At 55.9% G+C, this 25,316-nt stretch overlaps 2 protein-coding genes and 1 non-coding gene across 3 annotated transcripts; all 3 read right to left on the bottom strand.

Moving 5' to 3' along the window:
* Positions 1-1,964: 1,964 nt before the first annotated feature.
* Positions 1,965-9,624, bottom strand: TPGS1 (tubulin polyglutamylase complex subunit 1). The gene is made up of 2 exons (XM_070415589.1): positions 9,251-9,624; positions 1,965-2,770 (listed from the first exon to the last, which is right to left on the bottom strand). Exons 1-2 carry the CDS (start codon positions 9,622-9,624, stop codon positions 2,233-2,235), a joined length of 912 nt encoding a protein of 303 aa, XP_070271690.1. The 3' UTR covers positions 1,965-2,232.
* On the bottom strand, positions 3,822-4,007 carry LOC139011969 (U2 spliceosomal RNA). The gene has a single exon (XR_011471765.1). It is a non-coding gene; the product is annotated as a U2 spliceosomal RNA (small nuclear RNA).
* Positions 9,625-10,619: 995 nt separating the features above from the next.
* MADCAM1 (mucosal vascular addressin cell adhesion molecule 1) lies at positions 10,620-16,589 on the bottom strand. Its single transcript, XM_070415577.1, has 5 exons — positions 16,511-16,589; positions 15,896-16,168; positions 14,671-14,991; positions 12,826-13,242; positions 10,620-10,931 (listed from the first exon to the last, which is right to left on the bottom strand). Exons 1-5 carry the CDS (start codon positions 16,569-16,571, stop codon positions 10,765-10,767), a joined length of 1,239 nt encoding a protein of 412 aa, XP_070271678.1. The 5' UTR covers positions 16,572-16,589; the 3' UTR covers positions 10,620-10,764.
* Between the last annotated feature and the right edge of the window lie 8,727 nt (positions 16,590-25,316).

The raw sequence follows: 25,316 nt of genomic DNA, 5'->3' as shown, positions 1-25,316 counted from the left end.
ACACCTGCGTTCCCCCGCGGGGCACGCCGGGAAGTGGAGTCCCCCTCCCTCGGGCCGCCGGGCGCGCGCCGAGCGCGACAGCCGGGAGGGAGGGGGCCGAGCGCCCCAGTGCCTTGGAGCTTCCGACCTGTGGGAGGCTGCTGCAGCCCCCGGCTCGGCAAGCACCCCTGACGCCTGTCCGCAGAGAGGAGGGCAGACTGGGCTGCGCCGCCGCGGCCCCGCACGCCGGGCTTTTGGGGTCATTTTTTGTGACGTCCCCGGCGCGGGGCGGGGCCGGGGCGGGGAATTGGGAGCAGGGGCGGAGAATTGGGAACTGGGCCGGGCCAGGGCGGGGTCCCCGCGAGGCGGAGTGGCCGGGTCGTGACCCCACCGTCCTGATACTGTTTTCCTGTAAGTGAGGGGGACTGGCGGATTCCCTTCCCGGGTCGCTGGGGGCACCCAGCAGGGACGCCACACCGATGGTGAGGCGGGAGGTCAGGTGAGAGCCCCGCTGGAGCTCACGCCCCCGGTCCTGGGCGGGCTGTGCCTGTGTCTCGTCGGTGGGGTGAGGATCGGGCCCAGCTCTGGCAGATGCGGACACGAGGTGGGTGAGGAGGCCTGAGCAGAGCTTTAGTCACCATTTGGATCCACCGAGTGGAATCAGAAGAGATGGACAAAACGCTGCTCCACGGAGAAACGGGAGTCAGCCAGTCCACTCCCCCTTCAGCACTCATGTGGCACCCATCCTGGCCGAATCCCCAGACTGATCCATCCCTGATCCTGGCTGGGCCCTCATCTCAGGCTGACCTTTGACCCCGCCCAAGTCCTGACCCAGGGCTTCACCCTGACCTGCCCAAGCTCTGATCTGGCTGAGTCCCTGGGCCAGGAGAGAGGTGTGGTGCCCTGGTCTCCATTCCTCCACCTCCGCAGGTGACAGCTCCCTGTGAGGGTGACCAACATGTTGTTGTGGCCCAGGCTTCCTGCTGTGCCTGTGGCCCTCCTGGCAGGTGTCTTGGACAGCCCACACCTGCAACAGCTGCAGGCTGGACCAAAGTTACACCCTCACCCAGATGCCCAGGACCTGACCCCCTGTCCTGCCCCCGCTGGCAGGCAGGTCAACCTTCTGGGAAAGGCAAATAAAATCTCAACAGTGGGAAGGACAGAAGAGTCAGAGCCCTGGCAGAGCAGCAGCTCAAATGGCTGCCCAGCGCTGGGCCGTGGCTTTCTCAACCATAAAGCTCTAGGCTTCACCTGTGCCCTGCACCCTGGGGACCTGGACTGGGCCCCCTCATCTGTCAAATGGGCTGCTGCCTTTGCTGAATGGTCCAGGTGTTAGCCTCATTGTCTGCCCATAAAACCTATATCATGGTGTTGGCATGTGGCAGCTCGTCAATAAATAGTTATTAGATTAATCATGATTTTTCCAGAGAGGTTTCCCAAAGTCTCTCCCTATGTACTGGGAAGTGCTGCCAATGTAAAGGAAGGTGCTGGGCTTCTGCCCCCTGCCCTGGGTTGGTCCATGGGGCCTGGTCCCTCAGGAAAGCCTGCGCCTCAAGCTCTGAAATCTGCAGTGGCAGAAGTCTAGAGTTTCTGCCTCCTGTTTTCTGACCACAGCACCCGATTTTCCCGTGGGGTTTCCTCATCTGTCAAATGAGGGTAGTGACTTACCTTCCTCATAGGACTGTGGTGAGTCAAATAAGACATCGCAGGTCTCAAACATGCTAGCTGTTTCTGTCATCATTGCCATTAGTATCTGCTGTGAACTCTTCCTCTGATAGCTGGGAAAACTGAGGCTCAGGGCCTCCTGGGTCTAGGGCCCCTCACTGAATACCCCATTGCCCTCTGCTCCCATAAAGCTGCGTCCAGGGGCACCCTGGCATTTCCAGGTGGCAAATATGGCCTCTGGGCAGTGGTGGGCCTGCTGGGTGGAGAAAGATTTCTGTGGCACAGGGCTGGAGTGTGGGGAGCACACACATCAGGTCTGCTTTGGATACAGATTTTATTACTGTTGCTGAGCAGAGGGGCCTTTACAGGTATGTGGGGAGGGGTGTCCACTTCAGAGTACCCTTGGCCACCCCCTGAAGGGGGCTAGAATATCATTCCAGATCTGGAGCTGGGTGAGGGCTCTCCGCACCTCCCCCTGCATGCAGAAACCCCAGTCCTGGTCCCATACCCATGTTCTGCCCAGGAGCAGGTGAGCCAGACCTCAAAGCATCCCAGCTATCCGGGTGGAGGAGGCAGGTGAGGAGGGGCTCAGCCCACTGGCTTGACTTTGGCAATAAAGAGGGCAGCAGCCTTCTCCAGGAACTCCTCTCGGGTCATGGGGGAGCTGGATCGCCGAGCCACCAGAGCACGGTCCATGGCCTGCGCCAGGCTGTCAGGCCCCAGGCGTGAGCCAGCCTCCAGGTAGTGGGAGGGAGCAGAGGCACCACTGCTGGCCTGCAGGGCCCCCTCCAGGGTGTCCAGCACTGCCTGGCCCATGCGGCGGTCAGCAACGGCCAGGGTGGGGTCCTCCAGCAGTTGGTAGAGGGCGCCAGCCCGCCCCACGAACTCCAGCAGCACAAAGCAGGTGAGCATGCCAGTGCGGAAGACATCCAGTGGTACAGCCTCGTGGTCCCGGCACTGGATCTTGCGCAGTAAGGGTGCTACGACCTCCTCAGGGGCCTCCCCATCTCGGCAAATGCGCTTGAGCAGTTCACTGTAGGTACGCCCGTCCAGCCCCGGCTTCTTCTTGCGCCCACTGGCGCTCAGGCACTCATAGGCCACACCGACATTGTTGTTGAAGGCTGTCCTGCAGGCGGACAGGGGTGTTGGGCCAGCCCAGCAGGGCCCTCCACCCCCATGCCCACCAGCCTAGTCCAGGTTCCTGTCCCCCCTTGTTCTTCCTCCAACGTGCCTGGCCTGGCCCAGCCTCAGGGCCTTTGCACAGCTGTGACCTCCCGTTGGAATGCCCTTCCCACAGCTCTCCCCATGGCTCCCCAAGTCGCCTTTCTGGTGGGGCCCTCACCTCCCTAACCTTTTCCTCCTCTATTTTTCTTTGTAACAGTTACTACCATCAGACCCACTATACGGTATCTTTATGAGTTTGTTTTTCCGACCTGAATGTCCAGGAGTCCACATCAGGGTTTATCTGTCAGTCACTGTGCAAAACCAGTGCCCGGCCCACAGCAGGTGCTTGATAAAGGTCTGCTCAATCAGCTGACTAGCATCTGCCCTCGGGACTCTCCATCTGCCCTTCTAAGGATGACACTTGCACTTACAGGGTGGCCACTCTTGGCCAAACACTGTGCCTATCTCATTCCATTCCCCGAGGCCCACTGGCCAAGAGTCGGCAAACTACAGCCATGGGTCAAACCCAGCCCACTGCCTGTTTTTGTAAATAAAATTTTATTGGCACACAGCTACGTTAATCCATTGACATGTTGCTTATGGCAGCTTCCTTGCTGCAATGGCAGAGTCCAACGTTCACAACAGAAATCAGCCTGCAAAGCTGGGAGAACTTGCCACCTTTACAGAAGTCAACCCTGCTCAGCTATAAGGTGGGGGCTATGAGGTGGGTATGGTTCCTTGCCCCATGAGCAACCTGAGGTCCTACTATGTGCCCTGGCCATGTGTGCTGTGAGCTTCATGAGCAAAGTAGGGGAGCACTGGCTAAGTGTGTGAGCTGCAGGGTGAGCCTGGAGCCCACACACTTAACCAGTTAGTGTACAGTGGATGCCCATGTCTCACTCTCATCACATCTACAGCCCAGTACCTGGCCTGTGGCCTAGGGCTAGTGTGGCTGGTGGCCTGTTACTAGTTTCATAGTCACAGCTGGGAAGTGAGGTTCAGGGCAGGCTGATGGTGGGCCAAGGATCCCAGGGAGGAAGGGCCTGACCCTAGGCCTTAATATTCATCCTTTCTGGGAGCTCAGCTCCATGGTTCACATTGCAGCTCCACTCTTTTTTCCAATCCTCACTCAAGGATAGCTTTCAGACTGATAAGAACAGATACTACGCTTGATCTTAGCCAAAAGACTGAGAAGCAATTCCAAGGATATGTTTTAGGGAGGGAGGGGAGGAGGGGAAGCGGGAGGAGCACTGAGGAGTTGCCTCCGGCAGATGCCCTAACTGGGGACCTACCTAGGTATGTGCCCTGACCAGGAACTGAACCACATCCTTTTGGTGTACAGGACAATGATGAGCCACCTGACCAGGGCTGCAGCACCACTCTTATCTCATGTGTGACCTAGGCACCTCACCTCACCTTTCTATGGGTTAGTGTGCAGTGGGTGCCCAGTAAGTGCTGGCCAACATATAGGTGTCCAGTAAACTTATACTCTGGTCGACTCTGTTGCCCAGCACGAGGCTTATAAATGGCTGTGCTGACCTGATGAGCTATGTAGGTCAAAACCCCATTACACAGGAAACTGGCACAGAGGTGAGGGCAGTAGCCTGGGAGGTCTCTCTCCCAGCTGGGACCCAGCTCGCACCCACCTGGCTATCAACTCCTCTGTCTTCCCATTTATTGGGCCCTTTGCAGTGAGTAAGACCACCCAGGGAAGCAGAAGGGGTGCCAGATGCAGCTTCATGTTCAATAAACTTTCGTTTCCATGATTACGACTGTTACCACATAATAACCCTCTGTAGGAGCTTTTATTAGCTCCTTTCACCAGAAGAAGGAAGTTGGGGAATCTGGTGTAACTGTGGCGGTCATGAGTACCGGTATCAGTTACCCATTGCTGCATAACAACTTACCCCCAAACTTAGTGTCCTAAACTGGCAACCATAGTTATGACGAGGTTTCTGTATGGCAGGAACTCGGGAGAGGCTTAGCTGGAGGATTCTGGCCTGTTCCCTTATAAGGTCGAGGTCAGGATGTCAGCTGTGGCCATGGTCCTCTGAAGCTGGACAGTGGAGGTGTTTCACTGCTGTTCAGACAGGAGGCCTTGGGTCCCGGCCCTGGGTGTCCCCATGGAATGACTTGAGCACCTCCACACATGGAGTGTGTGCTCTCAGGAAGAAGTAGCTGTCACGTCCATGACAACTAGAGTTGACACATCCTGTAGATGTGGGAGACGAGTGCATGCAGGTGTGAATACCAAGAGGTGAGGGCCTCCAGGGGCATCTCGAAGACTGGAAAGCACTGTGCTTGTCCAACCCTCTCCACCCTGTGACTGAGCCCTCTGACTTGCTTTGGTGACTGAAATGTGCATGTGAGCAATGCGAAGGCCATGTTTAATGGAAATTTTCAGAGCCATCACATCATTCCCCATGGTCCACTCTCCACTGCCACAGTGTAAGCTCATAGCAGCCCCGTGATGTGAGGACACAAACCTTAGTTGTGTTGAGGCCACTGAGGCCTCAGGGGTATTTGTTCATTTGGTGGGACACGGCTCACCCCGACTGGTACATAAGTGGCCCATGATCCATCCAACACTGGTCCCTGAAGCCTCTCCTCCAGGAACCTGGTTGACCCATCAGGGGGGCAAACATTTAGGTGCTTGTTGGTTCCCCGGGTGTTCCTGGCCCCAGCTCAGACCTGCACACAAGTCCTAGCCATTGCCTCTCACTTTCCTCATCTGGAGAACGAGGGTTGTAATCTGAGCCTCAGGAGTCTTGTGAGGACAGAAGGGTAGATCTTATGCCAGTGTTCAAGATTGTGCCAGCACGTGGGAGGGGCCCCATATGTGCTTGTCATTTGCTATAACCTGGGCTGCAATGCAGCCGGGCTGTCCAGAAGCTGTTTATCTTTAGACTCCTGGTCTCCAAGGCACGCAAAGGGGTAATTACAGCGCAGTGAGATCAGAGCTATGACGAGGATTGGGCAAGAAGCCCAGAGGAAGGCAACAACCAACTCTAGGCCGAGGCTTCCTAGCTGCCCCTCTGGGGGGCTCCCCAGGTGGTTTCCAATCATGAGGGGCAACCATGCCATCTGGGGGGCGGGCAAGAAGGCAGCTGGCTCTGGACTTGTCGGCCTGGGTTCCATCTTGGCTCCACCATGGAACTCTGGGCCTGTTTCCCTGTCTGTAAATTGGAATTGGGCACTTACTGAGGGCTCCATTCCTGTCAGCAATTTGTGAAATATGTGAGCATTTGTTAAAACAAAAAAAGAATATAGCCCTAACCGGTTTGGATCAGTGGATAGAGTGTTGGCCTGCGGACTGAAGGGTCCCAGGTTCGATTCCGGTCAAGGGCATGTACCTTGGTTGCGGGCACATCCCCAGTAGGGGGTGTGCAGGAGGCAGCTGATTGATGTTTCTGTCTCATGGATGTTTCTAACTCTATCCTCTCCCTTACTCTCTGTAAAAATCAATAAAATGTATATTAAAAAAAAAGAATATATTTATGGGATGTCTCATAAAGTTAGACTTTTCACTTTAGACCAGGGGTTCTTAATAGGGGTAATCCTGCCCCAAGGGCACACTGGATAATATCTAGGGACATTTGTAGTTTGTTGTCACACTGAGGGTGCTCCAGTCCTCGAGGGGTGGGGGCCAGGAATGATGCCCAGCACTCCACAGTACCCAGGACAGCCCTCAGAGGTGACGTGAGCTCAGAAGCCTTGGCCTGGACCTGTCGGTGCCTTTTGCATGTCTTCCCAGGTCACCGGGACCTGTGGGGGATGGCATCCTTGTAGTTACTATTAGCAACATGATGGCTTAGGAGTCCTTGGAGCCACACTGCCTGGGTCTGACTCTGGCTTTGTCCCCTCATGGCCATGCAGCCCACAAGTCCAGATGAAACCCAGGGTCCTGAGGCCAGCAGGGGGGCGATGGGATGCCATCACCAGTCCTGCAGGCCAGCAATGCTGACCTCTCGAGACACCTGCACAGGGGGTTTTGTTGACTTCTCCCTAAATCTTTTGTGATGACATGCTCAAGAACAGCCTCATGATAGCCTGGTCAACCTTGCAGCATCAGGTAAAGTTGCCCAACCTGGGAGCACCTGTCTCCCACACCTGGGACTTCCTGGTCACGATTCTACTCCTGACCCGCCAGGCATGGTAAAGGGCCCCCTGCTCAGTGCTCTCCCTCTGTGCCCTTGCTGCTCCCAATTGCCTACAACAGCAGCCCCAACTCCCCTGCGCTGCAGTGACTTGTGTCCCCACAAAATGTACATCCATCTGGAACCTCTGAGTGTGACCTTATTTGGAAATAGGGTATTTAATACGTAATTAGTCCAGGATCTGGAGATAGGGTGAGGTGGCTCTAAATCCAATGCCAAATGTTCTTAGAAGACAGAGGAGACGGCAGCCATGTGATGAGGAGACAACGGCTGAAGTGAGGCTTCCACAGCCCAGGGACACCCAAGAGCTAGGAGCGGCAAGAAAGACCCTCTCCCAGAACCTCTGGAGAGAGCTCAGCCCTGCAACACCTTGATTTCAGACTTCTGGCCTCCAGAACTGTGGGAGAATATATTTCTGTTGTTTTAAGCCACCAAGTTTGTGGTAATTTGTTGCAGCAGCCAGAGGGAACTAATACACTTTCCTGTTGACCCTACATCCAACAGATGCTTCTCAGCCTTCATTTACTGGACCATCAGGTACAGGGCTACTGCCAGCCCACACGGTGTCTTTGTGTGAATTAGGAAAAAACTCTACAAAAAGCCTTCATATAAATATCCTTGCTGTGATGTCTACGGGGAGAGTGGCTTGTGCATTGCTTGACCTGAACAACTGTACATGGTGGCCCTGCCACCGACCACTTTTCCTCCTGGGAAGATGTCCTGGGATGCCACTCTCTTCTGGTTCCCACCTTCACCACTGGTCTGCCTTCACATATTTTTTTGTGGGTTCTCTGAGGCTGGGGCTCCTCAAAGTTGGAACCTGGGCTCTTCTCAGCTCTTCTGAGGCCTTTGCAATTCTTCCCAGTTGACAACTTCCTGTCCCAGTTGCACATCTCATTGCAGACTTACTTGTCCACTTTCCTGCTACGAGGTTCTCCCAGCTCCCTGACTCTGGGAACTTCCCCCAAACCAGTAACCTTCCATCTCAGTAGATACCTGGGACTGACCTACACACTCCCCTTCCACCCTGGCCGCAGCAAATCCACCAGCTCGGCCTTCAGAGCATGTCCAGAGCCCATGTATGTCCCACCTGCTCCTCTTCCCAGGTTCCTATCTCAGGGGTGGCCCCAGCATCCAGATACCCAGCTGCTCTCTTGTCTGGCTGTCATCTTGGATACCCTGCATTCCCTTTCCTCCTGTGGGAGAATATATTTCTGTTGTTTTAAGCCACCAAGTTTGTGTTAATTTGTGGTGATGTGGCTGCTCTGCTCAGATGCCTGCTCTCCACAAGACTCGCACAGCTGAGCTCCCTCCCCAGCATCTCTGTACTTTCCTTCTTGTGGTCTGCACCTGTGACTATTTCTGGAGGTCTGCCCAGAAGCAGCTGGGAATAGCTTGGGAATCAAGCTGAAATGCTCCCTTGGTTGGCTTCCTCCTTCCTGGGGTCTCCTGGGAGCACCCTCTTATAAAATCACCCCCATATGAGTGCTTGCCTCAGGCTCTGCTGCTGGAGACGCCCCTAGCCAAGACCCAGTCCACCCACATCCAGTCAGTGACTTTGTCCAGTTGATGATGCTTCTCCCCAATCCACCTGATGCAGACCATGCATTCAACACATATTCCTCAACCACCTTACATGGGCTTACAACTGTGGGTAAGCAGAGACTAGAGGGGAGTGGGAAGGCGCCATCCCCTCTACCCCACCATGCTTCAGCTGTGAGAAGGCAGTGAGTCCCACAGTGCACCTGTATGGCCTCCAGGCAGGTGCACCTGGGGCACCACCTTTCTCTGTGCGTCACTCAGGGCTCTTCCTGGACACCCCTTCTGCACGCTGGGAGCCTCCCTCTAGGATAGGGGCATTGGGTGACTAGATGCTTTCTGTCTCCACAGCCCAACCCTATAAAATATTCCTTTTCTGGCTCAATGGACAGAGTTTCTATGCTCGTAATGAGCTAGCTAGGAGGGACCTGGCTCTACCTTGGGCAAAGTCCTCTCTGGGCTCCACGATTTTTAAAAAGTTGGGTGGGCTGCAAGGGGAACTCATTACCTACAAAAAGGCATCACAAAAGTTGAAGCCAGCGCATAGCACGCAGGTCACTGCCAGCATACGCTGGGTGCATCCAGCGTCAGGGAGGCACTGTAGACTATAGTTCCCAGCATGCCACGCACTCAAGCGCCGGGACCCGGGGCGAAGAACCGCGCGGAGCATGCTGGGAATTGAAGTCCGACACACCACCCCGCCCCACCCCCGCCCAGGCCCGACCCAGCCCGACCCAGTCCCGCACCTCTGGGAGTGGTGAGCCAGGCGAAGGTGCCACAGCGCGCGGCCCAGGCGCTGCTGCTGAAGCAGGAGCTGGCCCGGGGGCTCCCCGGCGCCGCCGTTTACAGGCGTACTTAAGCCCATGTTCTCGAAGTAGTGCGCCAGGAAGGAGATCGGTTCCTCGGGCCGTGCCTCCAGCACCTTCAACAGGGCCGCGCGCAGCATTTTTGTCACGCCGACCTGCTGCAGGAAGTCCTCCTCGCTCTCGGTCGTGGCCGCTGCCCCGGACACCGTTGGCCGGCTGCTGTCTGTGAAATTGGCCGCCGGGGCCATGGTCAACCGCCGCTTCTCCACTGCCGCCATCTTCGCTGAGGGCAACGGGACCGGAAGTGCCGTCATACTCCACAGCGCGCCGGCGCCTCTTGGTGGCCATCCTGGTTAAGGGCAGAGGACGCCGGGTACCTCTGGGCGACCGGGAAATCAGTAATGCAGGCCGCCCTTTCCGTTAGGTTCTAGTTGGCATTCCCCCTCCAGTTCCCTCTTTACGCGTACTGGTTGCCTTTCCTGGCTTAGGCCCCGAGCTTTGCCAGACTGAAAAACGGCTCCCAAGGAAGGGCCTGGTTTCTGACCTGAAGCCGGACTGCTTGCCAACTGGGTAGTGGGCGCGTCCTTCCTTGCATGGTTCCCTAGCAACCAGTCTCCTCGGTTACGGGAGCCCCTGGCCGTGCTTGAGAGGAGATGCACACACCCGGATTCAAGGATTGAGCGCCGCCCTGTCCCATTTCTCTGACTTTTGCGCTCAGCCTGGACTTCAGCCCAACCCAGTCTTGGTCTGAGTTTATAGTTCACCTCGTGGGGACCCCTGTCCCAGCCACCCCCAGGCTGCGGTCTGCTCGGGGCTCCCACGGCCCCTAGACCCCTGTGCGTGTTTGGGGAGTGAGTAGACCACCCACAGCCCCCAGTTCCCCATCCCAGGCTGTGACCTTCCTCACACTGTACCCTCTAGGGCTCTCAACACCCCCCTCGTTCCCCAGGGCCCACAGGCTCGTCCCCGGAACCTGCTGATCTTATTTCTAGCCTCTCTCTCGGCTGTCTTCTCCGTAGCTCCCTTAATAAGCCATCTCTTCTGTGTCTTTTTCCACACTGCCCGCCCCCTCCACCCCCATACATTCTCCATTTCTTTTGATGGCTCCTACTTATTCTGGAGTTCCAGGTTCCCCGTATCCAGGGAAAGGCACAGTATTTGTATTCTCCCTCCCCAGGCAAAGTGCACACTCCTCCTGCCCCAGGCTAGTGGGGCTGGGGTATCTGTCTATCCTGTTTCTTGGGGGAGTCGCCCAGGGCAGAGAAGTCCAGGGTCCTCCTACCACAACAGAAGCCACTGAGGTCAGACAACGGGCTCTTTATTCTCCAGTTGGAGGGAGGGGCAGGTCCCCAGGGGTCCCACCAGGGGAAACCCGGCCTAGCTGTTCTGGTCCTCAGGGCAAAGGACGCCCCATCAGCCCTCATGCTGCCCAGAACCCTGCAATCGTCCTCTGGTCACAACGGGGTTGAAGGAAAGGTAGGCCACTTCAGAGGTGCTGGTGGGCCTTGCGGTCCCCTGGCGGGCTGGCAGCATTTCCACAGGCGGTAGGTGAGGACCGTCAGGAGGAGCAGCCCCAGCACCAGGCTGCCCATCCACAGGGCTTCGGACATTGGTGGGGAGCCTGGAGGGAGAAGCATCGGGAGCCTGAACACCTCTTTGCAGGTTGTGGGGATAAGCCCAGCAGAACCTGCCAAAGGTCTTCCAACTTTAACAAGTTCCCTAGAATTTAACAAAGGACTTAATGACTTAGAATAGCCATTTTTAACCTTTTTCATCCCATGGCACACCAAAACATATATTTTTTGCCGATATGACAAAAAAATAGGTATAGCCCTAGCTGGTTTGGCTCAGTGGATAGAGTGTCAGCCTGGGGACTGAAGGGTCCCGGGTACTATTCCAGTCAGGGGCACATGCCCTGGTTACAGGCTTGATCCCCATTGGGGGGCGTGCAGGAGGCAGCCGATCAATGATTCTCATCACTGGTGTTTCTATCTCTCTCCCTCTCTCTTCCTCTCTGAATTCAATAAAAAATATTTAAAAAATAGGTATAATTTTTATTCATTCACACGGGATGACTATTGCTGTGTTGGCTGTTGTCATTTTTTATTTTTTAAAATTTTTTTTACATATTTTTATTGATTTCAGAGGGGAAGGGAAAGGGAGAGGGAGACAGAAACATCAATGATGAGAGAGAATCATTGATCAGCTGCCTTCTGCATGCCCCACACTGGGGATCAAGCCCACAACCCAGGCATGTGCCCTTGACAGGAATCAAACCCGGGACACTTCAGTCCACAGGTCGACGCTTTATCCACTGAGCCAAACCGGCTAGAGCTGTTGTCATTTTTTAATGGACAATGTAAGGGAAAAGAGTTCGGTGCCCCTGACTAAAGAGGTATTGCATGTTTAAAAAATTCTTGTGCACGCTGGTTGAAAACCACTGGCTTAGAATGTCTTTGGAAATGTATAAAAACCACTGGAATATCCAAAGGACTTTGGAGTGAATCTTTTGAAAGGTATGTAGGACCCTAGAGTTAGAAGTGGGCTGTCCAGGGAGGCGGCCACTCACATGTCTATACTTGAAATGTGGCTTGTCTGGGTAGAGAAGTGCTTGCTGTCAGTGTATCATACACATTGTAAGAACATAAACTATCCCACTCATACCTTTTTACAGATTACACGTTGAAGTGATGATATTTGAGTTATTATTGGGTTCAATAAAATATATTATCTAGCCCGGTCAGTGTGCTCAGTGGTTGAGTGTCAGCCTATGCACCAAGAGTTTGCTGGTTTGATTCCTGGTCAGGGCACATGCCTGGGTTTTGGGCTCGATCCCCCGTGGGGGGTGTGCAGGAGGCAGCCAATTGACATTGATGTTTCTCTATCATTGATGTTTCTATTTTTCCCTTTCCATTCCTCTCTAAAATAAATAAAAACACTAAAAAATGTTTTTTAAAAATACATTATCTAGCCGAAACCGGTTTGGCTCACTGGATACAGCATCGGCCTGCGGACTGAGGGGTCCCAGGTTCGATTCCGGTCAAGGGCATGTACCTGGGTTGCGGGCACATCCCCAGTAGGAGATGTGCAGGAGGCGGCTGGTTGATGTTTTTCTCTCATCGATGTTTCTAACTCTCTATCTCTCTATCCCTTCCTCTCTGTAAAAAATCAATAAAATATATTTAAAAAAAAAACATTATCTAACTCATTTTTACTTTTTTTTTCTGAATGTGGCTACTAGAAAATTTGAAGTGACCTAAGTGGTTGTATTCTATTTTTACTCCACAGGCTGTTGTAGTCTATAAAGTTCAGTTTACAGACTGCTGTGAAATCTATGTAGTTCCTGAAATGTAGTCATGGCCATGCCAGGCAACTGTAATCTTATGTGTCAAGGAAACCCACTGGACAGTTGGGGAAGCTGAGACTGGGCAGGGCACCTCCTTGTCTAAGGCCTGTGTGCAAGGCTTCCTCCCTCCTAGGCTCCCCCCGTGCCCGCCCCACCCCGCCAAACTCACAGATCTCTGGGCGTAGGTACAGACTGGCTGTGTGGCCCCCTGGGTCCAGGCGACACTGGAACCAGCCCTCGGGGTTGCATCCAGCCCAAAGCACGCTCAGCCAAGCCTGGGCCCCGTCCTCCCTCCTCTTGTAAGCTGCCAGGTCGCCAGGTGCCCGGGTCCAATGTACAGCTATGCCAGGGCCACAGGCCGCTTCACACAGCAGCTCCAGACCCCCTGGTGTTGGCGACTGGTGGATCTCAGGGTGGCAGGGCCTGGTGGAGCTGTTCCCAGGCGTGGGGCTGTTCCCAGGCGTGGGGCTGTTCCCAGGCGTGGGGCTGTTCCCAGGACCCCCGGGGCTGGGGGTGGAGTTCTGCTCCAGGATGGCCTCTAGAGAGGTTGTGACCGGGGTCTCCTGGGAGGTCAGGCTGTGCCGGACTGGAAAAGAGGGCAGCCGTTTTTCTTCCTGTCACCCCAGTTGCTTTCTTGCCTCAGTCTCTCCATCTGGACCATGGGGTTGGAGGAGAATTGCTCCAACACCCACCTTGGGCCACTTGGTGAATCGCAATGTATGCGAGTGGGTAGGAGTGGGATTGGTCTGTTGTGGCCCTCCCCACCCTAAGGGAACTTCTGAATCTCCTGGTCTCACTTTCTTCAACTGTAAAGGAGACGAGAGCCCACCACCTAGGCCCTCACATGTGCCCGGAGCGTAGGGTGAGCGAGCACGAGCATTGGATTTTATTATTATGGGACTGGGTGGTGGAGAGAGGGAGGATGCATTTGACACAAACTGAACACCTACTGTGTGCCAGGGCCCGTGTTAAATGTTATTCTTCATCATTCAGCACCTGCTTACTGTATACCTGCTATGTGCTAGGCACTCTAACAGTCATTCATTCATTCAGAGTGTATCTCTTCAACACCTATGTTCTAGACACTGTTTAGCCAGTGAGAACACAACCATGAATAATACACACATTCCTATCTTGGTGAAGCCAAGAGCAGGGGAGAAAGATAATGGGGAAAAAATTAAAAGAACATATGGGAGGTCAGATGTTAATAAAAATGTGTCAAGAAACATTCGACAAGAGAGAAAGGGTGTGTGTGTGTGTGTGTGTGTGTGTGTGTGTAAACATGTCCATGTGTGAGGGGAAGGGGGAAGTCAGAAGCCTCACTGGGAAGGTGACCCGAGAGAGGTGAGTGAGGAGAAATCTGGGGGAAGAGCATTCCCTGTGGAGGGCACAGCATATGCAAAGGCTCTGAGGCTGGACCCTGTCTGTTGGAGGAATAGTGAGAACGTCTGTGTGGCTGGAGCAGAGTGAGGGGGAGAAAGGGAGGAAGTGAGGGCAGGAGATGATGGTATAGGTTGTGCAGGGCCTTGGGGGCCCCAGGGAGGACTTGGGCTTTTATTTGGAGGGAGATGGGAGCCCTGAAGGGCTGTGAGCAGAACAGGTCGGACTCAGGTGTTCACAGGCGCCCTCTGGTGGCTGCCACCAAGAAGACAAACTGTGGGGATGAGGGTGGGAGCCAGGGACCAAGGGGAAGGGCAGAGCTGGTACCAGGGTACATGGAGGGTAGGTGCTCAGTAAATTTGTTGAATGGATGAATAAACAAATGATTTAGAAGTATCTCTCTGGCTGCCTCAAGGGACAGACTCAAGATGGAATGCAATTTTCCCACGGGCCTAGGGACTCTGACCTAGAGTAGGTCCCCTAGATGGGGACCCAGTAGGTGAGGGGCAGAATCAGAATTACAGAAGAGTTGCTGTACACCACTCATCAAGGCTCCTAGGCACTGGGTAGTGTGATTTCACCCACTTCCTGGGGGACACTAAGGTGCAGGGCAGTCAGGATCCTGCAGGCTCACCTGGAATGGGCTTTCGGTGGCTCAGCTCCAAGCCCGGCAGCCTCATGGTCGCCTGGCAGTGGAGGGTGAGTGGAGGTGTTCCCAGGGGGGGAAGCAGCCAGCGCTTTGTCACTTGGAACAACGGGTCCTCGCCCTCCTGGGGCTCCTCGTCCTCCTCCAGGCCCAGCTCCTGCACCCCCTCCAGTTCCTGGTCCCCCAGGAGCAGGGACAAGGAGAGGACATCAGGGCTGGCAGGCGTGATGTTGTGGGCTGTGCAGGCCAACTCTTGGTCCCGCCCGGCCACCAGGTCCACTGGGGAGACAGTCAGCTGGTTCGGGAAGGCTGTGTAGGGAGGTTTGGAGGGGCATGGGCTGAGCCTAGAGCAGTGGTTCCCAACCTTTTTTTTGGCCACGGCCCACCTAAGCATCTCTAAAATCCTGATGTCCCCCCTCCTGTTACATATAATTCTTATTCAAAAAGTGAACCCTATTCTTGTGGAGGAAGCCTAAAAGGCCATTAACTTGGTCTAAACAAGCTTCCAAAGAACATGGTATCCATGAAAGAGAAAAGTAAAAGAATGAAAGGACAGTTGAAGTACTGAGGAAGAAATCTCTAAGAAATTATTAAAAAATAATATGAAGTGATATGAAAAAATAGCAAATAAAGTTTCAAAACATATAATAGAGAACTGAAATGCATAAATATGTCACTATATATTTATATACTGTATATGAGGCTCCTAGCACCATAAGAAATGTAAAAAATTCACTGCTAATAACCCATTCTCGAATTGCCCCCCCTTAAAGATCAAATTGCCCTTTTGGGAACCACTGGGCCCTGAGGAGAATGATGAGTTGGGACCAAGCAGGAGGGAGTAGGGACTGCTGGTGCGGAGAGACAGGGAAGACCCAGTAGGCACACCTTTCGTGGCTATAATGTAAAAAAGATGCTGGAGGGGGGTCCAGAGCAGAAAGAGTGCGTGTTGGGGGTCAGGTATGGGAGGTTTGGGGGTAGGTTGGGGGTGTGGGAGTGAAGGCTGGGAGCCTGGAGGGGGGATGTGGAGAGAACCAAGTGGATTGCATTTCAGTTTGAGCTGGAGCAGGGTGGGCAATCTGGGAAGGCTCCCCGGCAGAGGTGGCACAGAAACAGATACAGCAGGGCTGCTGCGGGGGTGGGAGGGGGTGGGTGGGTGGGTGGGGAGCTGGCTGGTGCGAAGGCTGCGAGAGGAGGAGGGGCGGGGGCTCACCAAACACCAGGAGTCGCACGGTGTGCTGGTAGGTGAGGCTCCCGCAGGAGCCCACACACACACGGGTCCCCGCAGACGACAGTGAGGCGTTGCGCACGGAGAGGACGCTGCTGCCGGCGCCGGACTGCACCGCACCCAGGCTAGTGTCCAGGCCCCGCCACTGCACCGAGGCGGCGCTGGGGCCCGCACAGGGCAGACGGCAGGTGAGCTGCCTCGACTCGCCCACGGCCACTGCCACCACGGGCTCGGGGGGCTCCACCTCCAGGCGCCCACCTGCGGGCAGACTGCGCTCTCAGTCCCACCCGCTCCCAACCGGCCCCCCCTCCCCCGCCTCAGACCCCTGCCCCGAGCTCCCTCTCTGCCACCGAGCCTCTCAGCCCCTCCAGAGCTGTCCTCTGTAGGACCCCCATCACCTCCCCATCACCTCCCCACCGCCCTTCACCCAGCGCCCTCCGCACCCACTCCCCGCTCTCTCCTAAGCCCCCCGCCCTCTCAGAACCCCCTCTTTTCACCTAACCCCCTCCTCTCCCCAGCGCCCTCCGTACCCACTCCCCGCTCTCTCCTAAGCCCCCCGCCCTCCCGGAGCCCCCCCCCCCCCAAACCCCGTGGGCTCACCGCGGCCTGGCTGGAGGAGCCCCATGAAGAGGGGAAGCAGGAAGGCCAGGCCCGGTTCCATGCTGGGTCCCCTGCTCTGTCCATGGCCCTCGAGAAAAGTGGCTTAAATAGTGGTGCCTCGGGCTCCTTCCTGCCGCCCCAAGACCCTGCTGCTCCCCCGCCCGCAGCTGTTCCTCCGGGATTTCCCAGCCTGACCCCCGACCCTGGAGGCGACAGAGAGGCTGGGGCTGGGGGCCAGGGGGCGGGGCGAGGCCACACAGATGAAGGGGGTGTGTGTGGAGGGCAGATCTGGGCCAATTCCAGGGCTCACTCTCAGAGACGGAAAGATCGGGAGGTGGGGCCAGAGGAAGGAGACCGCGAGGTCAAGTGAATGGAAAACCCAAAGGGGCCCAGGGTCGGCGCCACCCGCGCGCGCCCCGTCGGGCGAATCTCGGCCTTCACTGCCCTGAGCGGCCGCGCGGGGTCAGTGCAGAGCAGCCGCCTCCCCGCTCCAGCCTGCGGCCTGGGGCGGGGGATCTCCTGGGGGGCGAGGGTCTTTCCCGATGGAACCTTCTGTTCCGGGGGAGGGGGTCCTCCCGGTGGTGGGGGTCTCCTGGGGCGATGGAGCTGAGGCCCACCCGTGCCTGGGACACGGCAGGGCCGACCTCTGAGCGTGCTCCCCTCTGTCCAAGAGGCAGCTGGTGGAGGCCGGGAGCCCCTGGCCGGAGGGTGCCTCCACACCCCGTTCCATCGGGAGACCAGTGTCTGGGGTCCGTAGGCGGCCTGGGAAGGGCCCCCGGCCAGGCTCCCCACCACAGCAGTCAGCAGCCAGTCCTGAGACCTCATCTTCCCGGCGCCCGACCTTCCCACGCTCAGCCGGGCTCCCCTTTCCCCGACGGCCCTTCCCGCCAGTCACCACTGGGCACACAGACACCCCAAGGCTGCCTATGGCATAAGGGAAAAGCCCTTGGGGACCAGGCCTTGGCACGGCTGTGCCCTCACCCTGCTCCGTCTCTGCTCGAATGCTGCCACCTCCCCACAGCCCTCTCCTCCGTCTCACTCAATCCAGCGGTGCTTTCCCCAGAGCCCTGAACTCCCAGTACTGAAGGCGGGGGATCTTGTCCGCCGCGGCCCCCCTGACCCCAGACCCCATCAGAGCAGACACACAGGAGGAACGGAGGAATCCAAACTCAAGGTGTGGCCTGTGCCTGTGTCCCTTGGGCAGCCCGGAGATGGGATTTCTCAGCACCACCACTCTGCCTGTCTGTGTGTCCCCGGCCTCTTGTCAGGGGCAGAAACTGAGGCTCTGAGAGGCTGGGAACAGAAGGGGTACACGGAGGCTGAGGGACTGAGGCCTCAAGAGGCAAGGGTCCATGTGTGTGAACTCAGTGTCCATCTTCCTTGGTCCCCACCCCCCTCCTGCCCTGGTGCCGGGAATGGCCACACAGGAAGATGGACTCCAGTGTCGGTCCTCCCCAGCCCAGAGGTGTGGGCCCTTCTCGGGAAGCTGGGCCCTTAACCCGCTGGCCTGGTGAATGGGTCTCTTCCCCGGCTCTGACCCTACTTCCTGCTGCCCTGGCAGTTGCGGCCCCTTGCAGGGCGTGACCGGCTCTCTGGGCCCTGCCTCCCCCACTGTTGCCCATCCCAAGCTCCCAGATCTGTGCTCTGTCTGTGTAAGTGGTGGGTCATCTTCACATTCAGGTTCACATCGCTGTACGAGAGCACTGAGAACCCCGTGACCTGGGGTGGGTGGGGTGGCCGGTGCCACCACCCTGAGGACAGGTGGGCTGAAGAGATGAAGAAGGTTCTGGGCAGAGGTGAAGCCTGGGGAAAGGGAAAAGAAGGGAGTGGAGAAAGAGACAGACGATGGAGGGGAGGAGGGAGAGAAGAAAGGGATGGGGCAGGAGTCTGGGTGGACCCCAGGGAGGGGTGAGGGGGAGACCCCTGGAAGCCTGAGGGCAACAGTAGCTGTGGGCTGAACCAGTTTCACACCTGCATCTGGGACATGTGGTGTTGTCCCTGGAAGACTCAGTCCATGGGAGCCGCCTGGTTTTGGGCTGAGGTCCTTGCTCAATCCCTCCTCCCCCCAACCCTTGGCCTGGGCTTCCTGCAGACTGCCCTGGGATCCCCTTCCCGGCATTGTCCCCACCAGGGAGGAAGTCCTCAGCGGGCCACGGCAGGAAGCCGCCTTCCCACGGAGGGTCCCAGCCCCCTCTCCAAGACCCAACATCCTGGCCTTCCCTGCCCCATGACAACACTGGTGCTCTGCAGGGACCTGGGCCAAGGAGGGTGTCCAGGAGAGGGCGTCCTGGAGATGCCTTTTCTCTCCAGGAACACCCTTCCCACCAGCCTGGGCCAGCTCCCCTCACTGGCATCACTGGTCAGCTGGGGGCCTCGAGGCTCTTTCTTTGGGAGTGGGCTGGGTCCTTTGGGACCCCTGTCAGGTCCTCCCACCCAGCTCTGGTGCTGGAGGACCCCATACCTGAAATGTCAGCCCAAGTCCTGTCCCTTGGGGTAGCTCCCTGTTTTGGTGAGTCTGGGGGATGGGGGAAGACTGGGTGGGTCTGTTTAATAAATAACCACATAGAAGGCTCTGGAGCAGGAAGGGCTGTTGCAGTTCATCAGGTCTTCCATCCCCTGCTGGCCCCTGAGCTAAGCTGAGGGGGCGTGGCAGGAGGAGTGACACCAAGGAGGGCACCAAGCTGGGGGGTCAGGACCCCGAATAAATAACTAACAGAATGCCTGTAAAGATAACATTGTTTGATGAATCTGTTTGCGAAGCTGAACCCAAGTTTGGCAAAACAGGTGGTGGCAGGTGGCCATCCTATGGCTGCCAGAGCCAGGGGTCTGCATGCTGCCCAGCCCTTCCGGCCATCTGGGGGCCTGAGATTTAAGTCACCAGGAGTGTCAAGGGGAGCGAAGGCTTTGAGTGGTGACACCTGGGTTCAGACTGGTTGGAAGTGGCTAGAAGCTCCCCAGAGACTGCAGCTGGTCCCCCATTGGGGAACAGGGTTCAGGCGAGCAACTCCAAGGGAGATAGGTGTGGGGAGGAGTTTTGAGGGTGCCAAGGCCCCGCACTTGCCCACAGGGCAGGGAGGCCTGTCTTGGTGACAGCGGATTTGGGAGTGCTGGCTCCTTCACCCTGAGGCAGAGGATCTGAAGCTTGATCCCTGACCTCAGGCCCTGCGGCTACCTGAGGCCATGCTGTTCTTTAGAAGCTGCTCCTTAGTGGGGAATTGCAGGAGTGGGGTGGGGTGGGGGGGGAGCCTCAGGGACCCATCACTGGGCTTCTTGTGGGTGTTGGGCCACAGGGCCAGGTGATTGTGCTGGTGGATGAAAGGGGCTCTGGGAGCAGGTACAGAAGAGGAAGAGTGGCCGGAATGTGGTCTACTTTGGAGAGAGTGGGTGATGCTGATGAATTGAAATAGAGGATTTGGCAAAGGTACCAAAGCTACCAGAGCTTTGGGCCCATGTGTGCAATTTCCTGTCCCAGACCAGCTGGCTGCACCCTGGATGATTGACCCAGCAGAGAACAACCAGGTAGGTCACACAACAAACAGGACAGGGCACAGCCACCAGCCACTCTCAGCTACTGACCACCTGAAATGTCATTTAAAATTTATATTTTATTTTTACTTATTATTTTTTAAAATATGTTTTTATTAATTTCAGAGAGGAAGGGGGAGAGAGAGAGAGAGAGAAACATCAATGATGAGAGAGAATCATTGATCAGTTGCCTCCTGCACAGCCTCTACTGGGGATCAACCCCGCAACCCGAGCATGTGCCCTTGACTGGAATCGAATCCGGGACCCTCCAGTCTGCAGGCCGACGCTCTATTCACTCAACCAAACCAGTTAGGGCTTATTTTATTTTTAGAGAGAGAGAAAAACATCAATGTGAGAAAGAAACATGGATTGGTTGCCTCCCATATGCACCCCAACCGGGGATGGAATCCGCAGCCTGGGTATGTGCCCTGACTGGGAATGGAGCCAGCAATCTTTCGGATGATGCTCCACCAATTGAACCACACGGGTGAAGGCTGTAAATTTTAATTTTAATTTCAACTTAAAAACAGATACTTAACTCAGTTACTGGAAAACTTCAGTCAGGGAAACACAGTCCTCAATGAAAACTGAAAGTGTCCTCCATGGAGACAGAGGTAAAGCTGGTTTATATAAACAAGAGTTCCAGCCCATACCTGATTGGTCAGTCCTCATGTAAATGAGGACTCCAAATCTTCAGTTTGATTGGTCCAAAAAGCACTGCATGGCCTGAGCCAGTTTGGCTCACTGGATAGTGCATCAGTCTGCGGACTGAAGGGTCCCTAGTTTGATTCTGGTCAAGGGCGCATGCCCAGGTTGCAGGCTGGATCCTCAGTAGGGGCCGTGCAGGAAACAGCCATTCAATGAGTTTCTCTCATCATTGATGTTTCTATCTCTTCCTCTCCTTTCCTCTTTGAAATCAATATATATATATACACACATTAGAGGCTCGATGTACGAAATTCCTACAAGAGTAGGCCTTCCTTCCCCTGGCTGCCAGCACCGGCTTCCCTCTGGCACCCGGGACCTCGGCTTCCCTCACAGCCCCAGCTTCATCTGGAAGGTCGCCTGGAAGGACGTCTGGTCTAATTAGCATATTATGTTTTTATTATTATAGATATATAAAAAAGGCACTGCACGGAGTAGTTGGAATGAAATGCTCTGATTGGTCAGTAAGCTGCAAATGCTACAGCTGCACAGCTCCAATTAGGTGGGGGATATCTCAGTCCTATTGGTCAAATTTTGATCCTCGGAGTTCTCTCATAAGAGCGACTCTGTTGCAGAAGCACAGGGCAGGAGCCTGACAGCCCAGCCTGTGGCTTTTCTCTAACATGTAGCTTGGCTGAAAGGCCCCTGTAAAAAATGGCTGCTAGACTCTGGCTATGAAATTGGGTCCACTAAACCACTAGGATTCCTTCTTGGCGAAGTATATTCTTCTCCGGGTCAACATGGGTTAAGTAAAGTACATTTTATTTTATATTTTCTAAAACTAACTTTATTTATGCCACCCATTTCTTTTGTATTTTTCAACGTGGCTGCTAGAGAATTTAAATGATGTTGTGTAGCTCAAATTCCATTCCTGGTGGGCAGGGGGTTCTGGCCCCAGGCTGGGTCTGTGGCCTGCCTGGGACACAGAACGGAAATATTCTTGGTCACGTAATGAGCTCCCCTCTCCACCTCACCTCGGGCTGAGACCTGGGAACCCTGCTGTTGGAAGGGGTTGGGACAGTGGTTCTCACCTGGGGGTAATTTTGTCCACTCCCCACCCTGGCAGACATTGGGTGATATTTGGGGACATGAGTGGTTGTCAAGATTGGAGGTGCTCCTGACATCAGGGGGGTGGGGGCCAAAGATGCTGCTCGACACCCCACAATGCCCTGAGAATAGTCAGGTCCCAATGCCAGCAGTGCTGGGAGTGTCAGAGGCTGGGAAACCCTGGGTGGGAGAGGCCTGACTGTAGAGGGGCGGGGGTGTGGGGGTGGTGTCCTCGGTCAGCGCCCAGACCAGAGCCCCTCAGGGAAGTGCTCTGCCAAAGCAGCTTCTTCCAGTTGCAGTGTCTGTACCTGCAACATGAGGGGGGCCAGGGGGACCGGGCGGGATGGGAGGCGGGCAGCCAGGCTGGGCGAAGAGGTGAGGCCAAATTCAGAGAAGGGTCAAGGGGGAGTTGGGGGTGGATCTGCAGGGAGGTGGGGGGTCGGGGTTGCAGGGCCGTGCCTGGGTGGACCAGGCTGGGTTTGCGGGTCCTGAGCAGGGAATGAGGCCAGGGTTCATCTTCCAAGGACGACGCTGAGCCCCAGCTGGTCTAGATGGGCTGTGGGTGCCCACTGTCGGGGGCAGCGTGTCGGGCCGGCCCTCCGGTACTCACGGCACCGCCATCCTTGGACGATCTTCTTGACCAGCAGGACATTGCGGTTCATCCGCGTCCTCTCGCGGGCATGGTGCCCCGGCCGCGGTCCCCGGCTTGGCCCTGTGGGGCGCCCGTATCTGCAGCCCGGAGCCCCGGGGGTCGGGGGGAGCTCGGGTCTGGCTTCGACCGCGGTCAGCAACTACGGGCCGGACTCAGCCGCCGCTTCCGCTGCCATCGCCGCGCACTCGCGCTCCCTGACTCTCCCGGCTGCTCCGGTGTCCCCCCTCGCCTTGGCGGGACTACACCTCCCAGCATGCTACGGGCGCCGCGGGTCCGTGGCCAGGGGCTTCGTTTCCCACAAGGCCACGCGCCCCGCAGCGGCTCTTCAGCCTCCCGCTCCCCACTCGCCCATCACCTGCACCCTGCGCCGCCGACGTGCACGGCTCGGGGACTGGGCTAGAGGCGCTGCGCCTACCCGGCGCCACCGCACTTTCCTCCCTCCCCCCGCCCCCCGCTTTTACAGAACCCCGTGCTTCTTTAAACCAACGTCCTGTCCCCCAGTTCCCTGCTGCAATGCATTGCCTAGAACCAGGGACAGGGGCAGGTCGTGTTGCCTTGGGGGAGGCCACGGGGGAGGTAAGGAGGTACTGCATCTCTCAACCCAGACGGCAGCAGGTGCGCAAGGTGCTGGATGAACGCACAGAGGATGATCCCTGGGACCTGAGTCCGAGGCCATAGTGTAGTGTTTCTTCTCTGTCACCCCACCCCCACCCCCACCCCCGCCCAGGGCTGGGATCAGGACACCAGGAGCTGACCCGGCATCTCGCTATGGGGCTGGGATGATGGTAAAGGTCGTGTTGCTTGGATGGAGTCATGTTGCTAAGGCATCCAGAGTCTAATGCCTGGCCAAGGGTCCAGGTGCTAGGGAACAGCCACTGTTCGATCTAAGGTTGAACAGATGTTTCCGGGAACTGACATAATGGTGCTAGGGACCAGGGTGTGCTGAGGAGTGATTTTGTCAGGAGGGTCCTACTTTGTGAGTATCAGTTGCTAGGGACGAGGGTCACTCATTAATTCAACAAATATTTTTTTTTTATTATTTTAATAATTTTTATTTCTTAAAGTATTACAAAGAGTATTACATATGTCTCCTTTTTCCCCCCCTTGACATTCCCCCGACCCCTACCCCCTGCCCCCCCCGCCCCGTGTCTTGTGTCCATTGGTTAATCTTATATGCATGCATATAAGTCCTTCAGTTGGTCTCTTAATCCCCCCCCCAACCCTCCCCAGGCTTCCCACTGTAGTTTAACATTCTGTTCAATGTTGCTCTGCTTCTGTATCTACCCCTGTTCATCAGTCCATACTGGTCCCCTTTATTTGTCCCAACCTCACTGGAGTAGTCTCAACCTCACCAGGGCCGTCTGAGCCTCACCAGGGCCGTTTCAACCTCAAAGGGGCCGTCCCTACCTCACGGGGGCCGTTTCAACCTCACCGGGGTCGTCCCTACCTCACGGGGGCCGTTTCAACCTCACCGGGGTCGTCCCTACCACACCGGGGCCGTCCCTACCACACCGGGGCCGTTTCAACCTGACCGGGGTTGTCCCTACCACACCGGGGCCGTTTCGACCTGACCAGGGTCGTCCCTACTTCACGGGGGCCGTTTCAACCTCACCGGGGTCGTCCCTACCTCACGGGGGCCGTTTCAACCTCACCGGGGTCGTCCCTACCACACCGGGGCCGTTTCAACCTGACCGGGGTTGTCCCTACCACACCGGGGCCGTTTCGACCTGACCAGGGTCGTCCCTACCTCACGGGGGCCGTTTCAACCTCACCGGGGTTGTCCCTACCACACCGGGGCTGTTTCAACCTGACCGGGGTTGTCCCTACCACACTGGGGCCGTTTCGACCTGACCAGGGTCGTCCCTACCTCACGGGGGCTGTTTCAACCTCACTGGGGTCGTCCCTACCACACCGGGGCCGCTTCAACCTGACCGGGGTTGTAATTCAACAAATATTTACTTTAAATGTTTTATTTATTGATTTTTAGAGAGAGGAAGGGAGAGAGAGAAACATCAATTTGTTGTTCCATTTATTTATGCATTCATTGGTTGATTCTTGTGTGTGCCCTGACTGGGGATCGAACCCTCAACCTTGGCATATTTTTGAGTGCCTACTAGTTGCCAAGCACTGTCCTAGGTGCCAGGGTGACAGCAGAGAGCAAGGTGGGCAGACCCCTGCCCCAGGAACTCACATTCTAATGGGGCCCAGGGTAACCACAAACATTAAGCATAATAAACAGACAACTGTAAATGTTGAACGACTGGCCCTTCAGGGCAAAAAGCCCTGCTTTGTAGTGGGTCCTGATTCTTGCATCACAGCTACATCAGCCAGCTTGCAAAACTGCACATTTCACACCTCTGACAAATTCCAGCCCACCATTGCGCAACAAGTAACTACACTACAAATACACACTTAGCTGGTGATAAGCTACGAAGACAAAGAAAAAGTAAAATGGAAGGGGGGTTGGCAATATGCAGCTGGGGCAAGTTGTAGAATCAAGTTGGATGGTCAGAGGAAGATTTGTTCAGATCAACAGGTGTGAGCAACAACTTGAAGGAAGGGGAGAGAATTAGCAAGCATCTGTGTGGGAAAGGATGTACCAGGTAGAAGGCACAGTGAGTGCAAAGGCCCAGAGGCTGGAGCTACCTGGAGCTTTTTTTTTTTTTTTAAATCATCACCTGAGGATAGGTTTCTATTGATTCTAGAGAGAGAAGAAGGAAGGGGTGGGAGTGGGGGAGAGAGAGAGAGAGAGAGAGAGAGAGAGAGAAACATCGATAAGTTGCCTCCCCCAGGTGCTCCAACCGGGATCAACCCTGCAACCTGGGTGTGTGCCCTGTCTTAGACTCAAACCCACAGCACTTCAGTGCCCAGGACAAG

This window comes from Myotis yumanensis, unplaced genomic scaffold (genome assembly GCF_028538775.1).
Source record: "Myotis yumanensis isolate MYYU_CA2020_CCGP unplaced genomic scaffold, mMyoYum1.0.hap1 SCAF_5, whole genome shotgun sequence".
In the NCBI taxonomy this organism is placed as follows: Eukaryota; Metazoa; Chordata; class Mammalia; order Chiroptera; family Vespertilionidae; genus Myotis; species Myotis yumanensis.
The sequence above is the reverse complement of the archived record's forward strand: the minus strand, read 5'-3'. Positions and strand labels throughout refer to the sequence as shown.

Bases quoted from the DNA above. Each gene is read 5' to 3' on its own strand.
- TPGS1 (XM_070415589.1), bottom strand. From the start codon at position 9,624: ATGACGGCACTTCCGGTCCCGTTGCCCTCAGCGAAGATGGCGGCAGTG. The intron at 2,771-9,250 runs GTGCGGGACTGG...GTCCGCCTGCAG, and splicing joins CTGGCTCACCACTCCCAGAG to GACAGCCTTCAACAACAATG.
- MADCAM1 (XM_070415577.1), bottom strand. From the start codon at position 16,571: ATGGAACCGGGCCTGGCCTTCCTGCTTCCCCTCTTCATGGGGCTCCTC. The intron at 16,169-16,510 runs GTGAGCCCACGG...GTCTGCCCGCAG, and splicing joins GCTCCTCCAGCCAGGCCGCG to GTGGGCGCCTGGAGGTGGAG. The intron at 10,932-12,825 runs GTGAGTTTGGCG...TTCTCCCTCCAG, and splicing joins GTACCTACGCCCAGAGATCT to GCTCCCCACCAATGTCCGAA.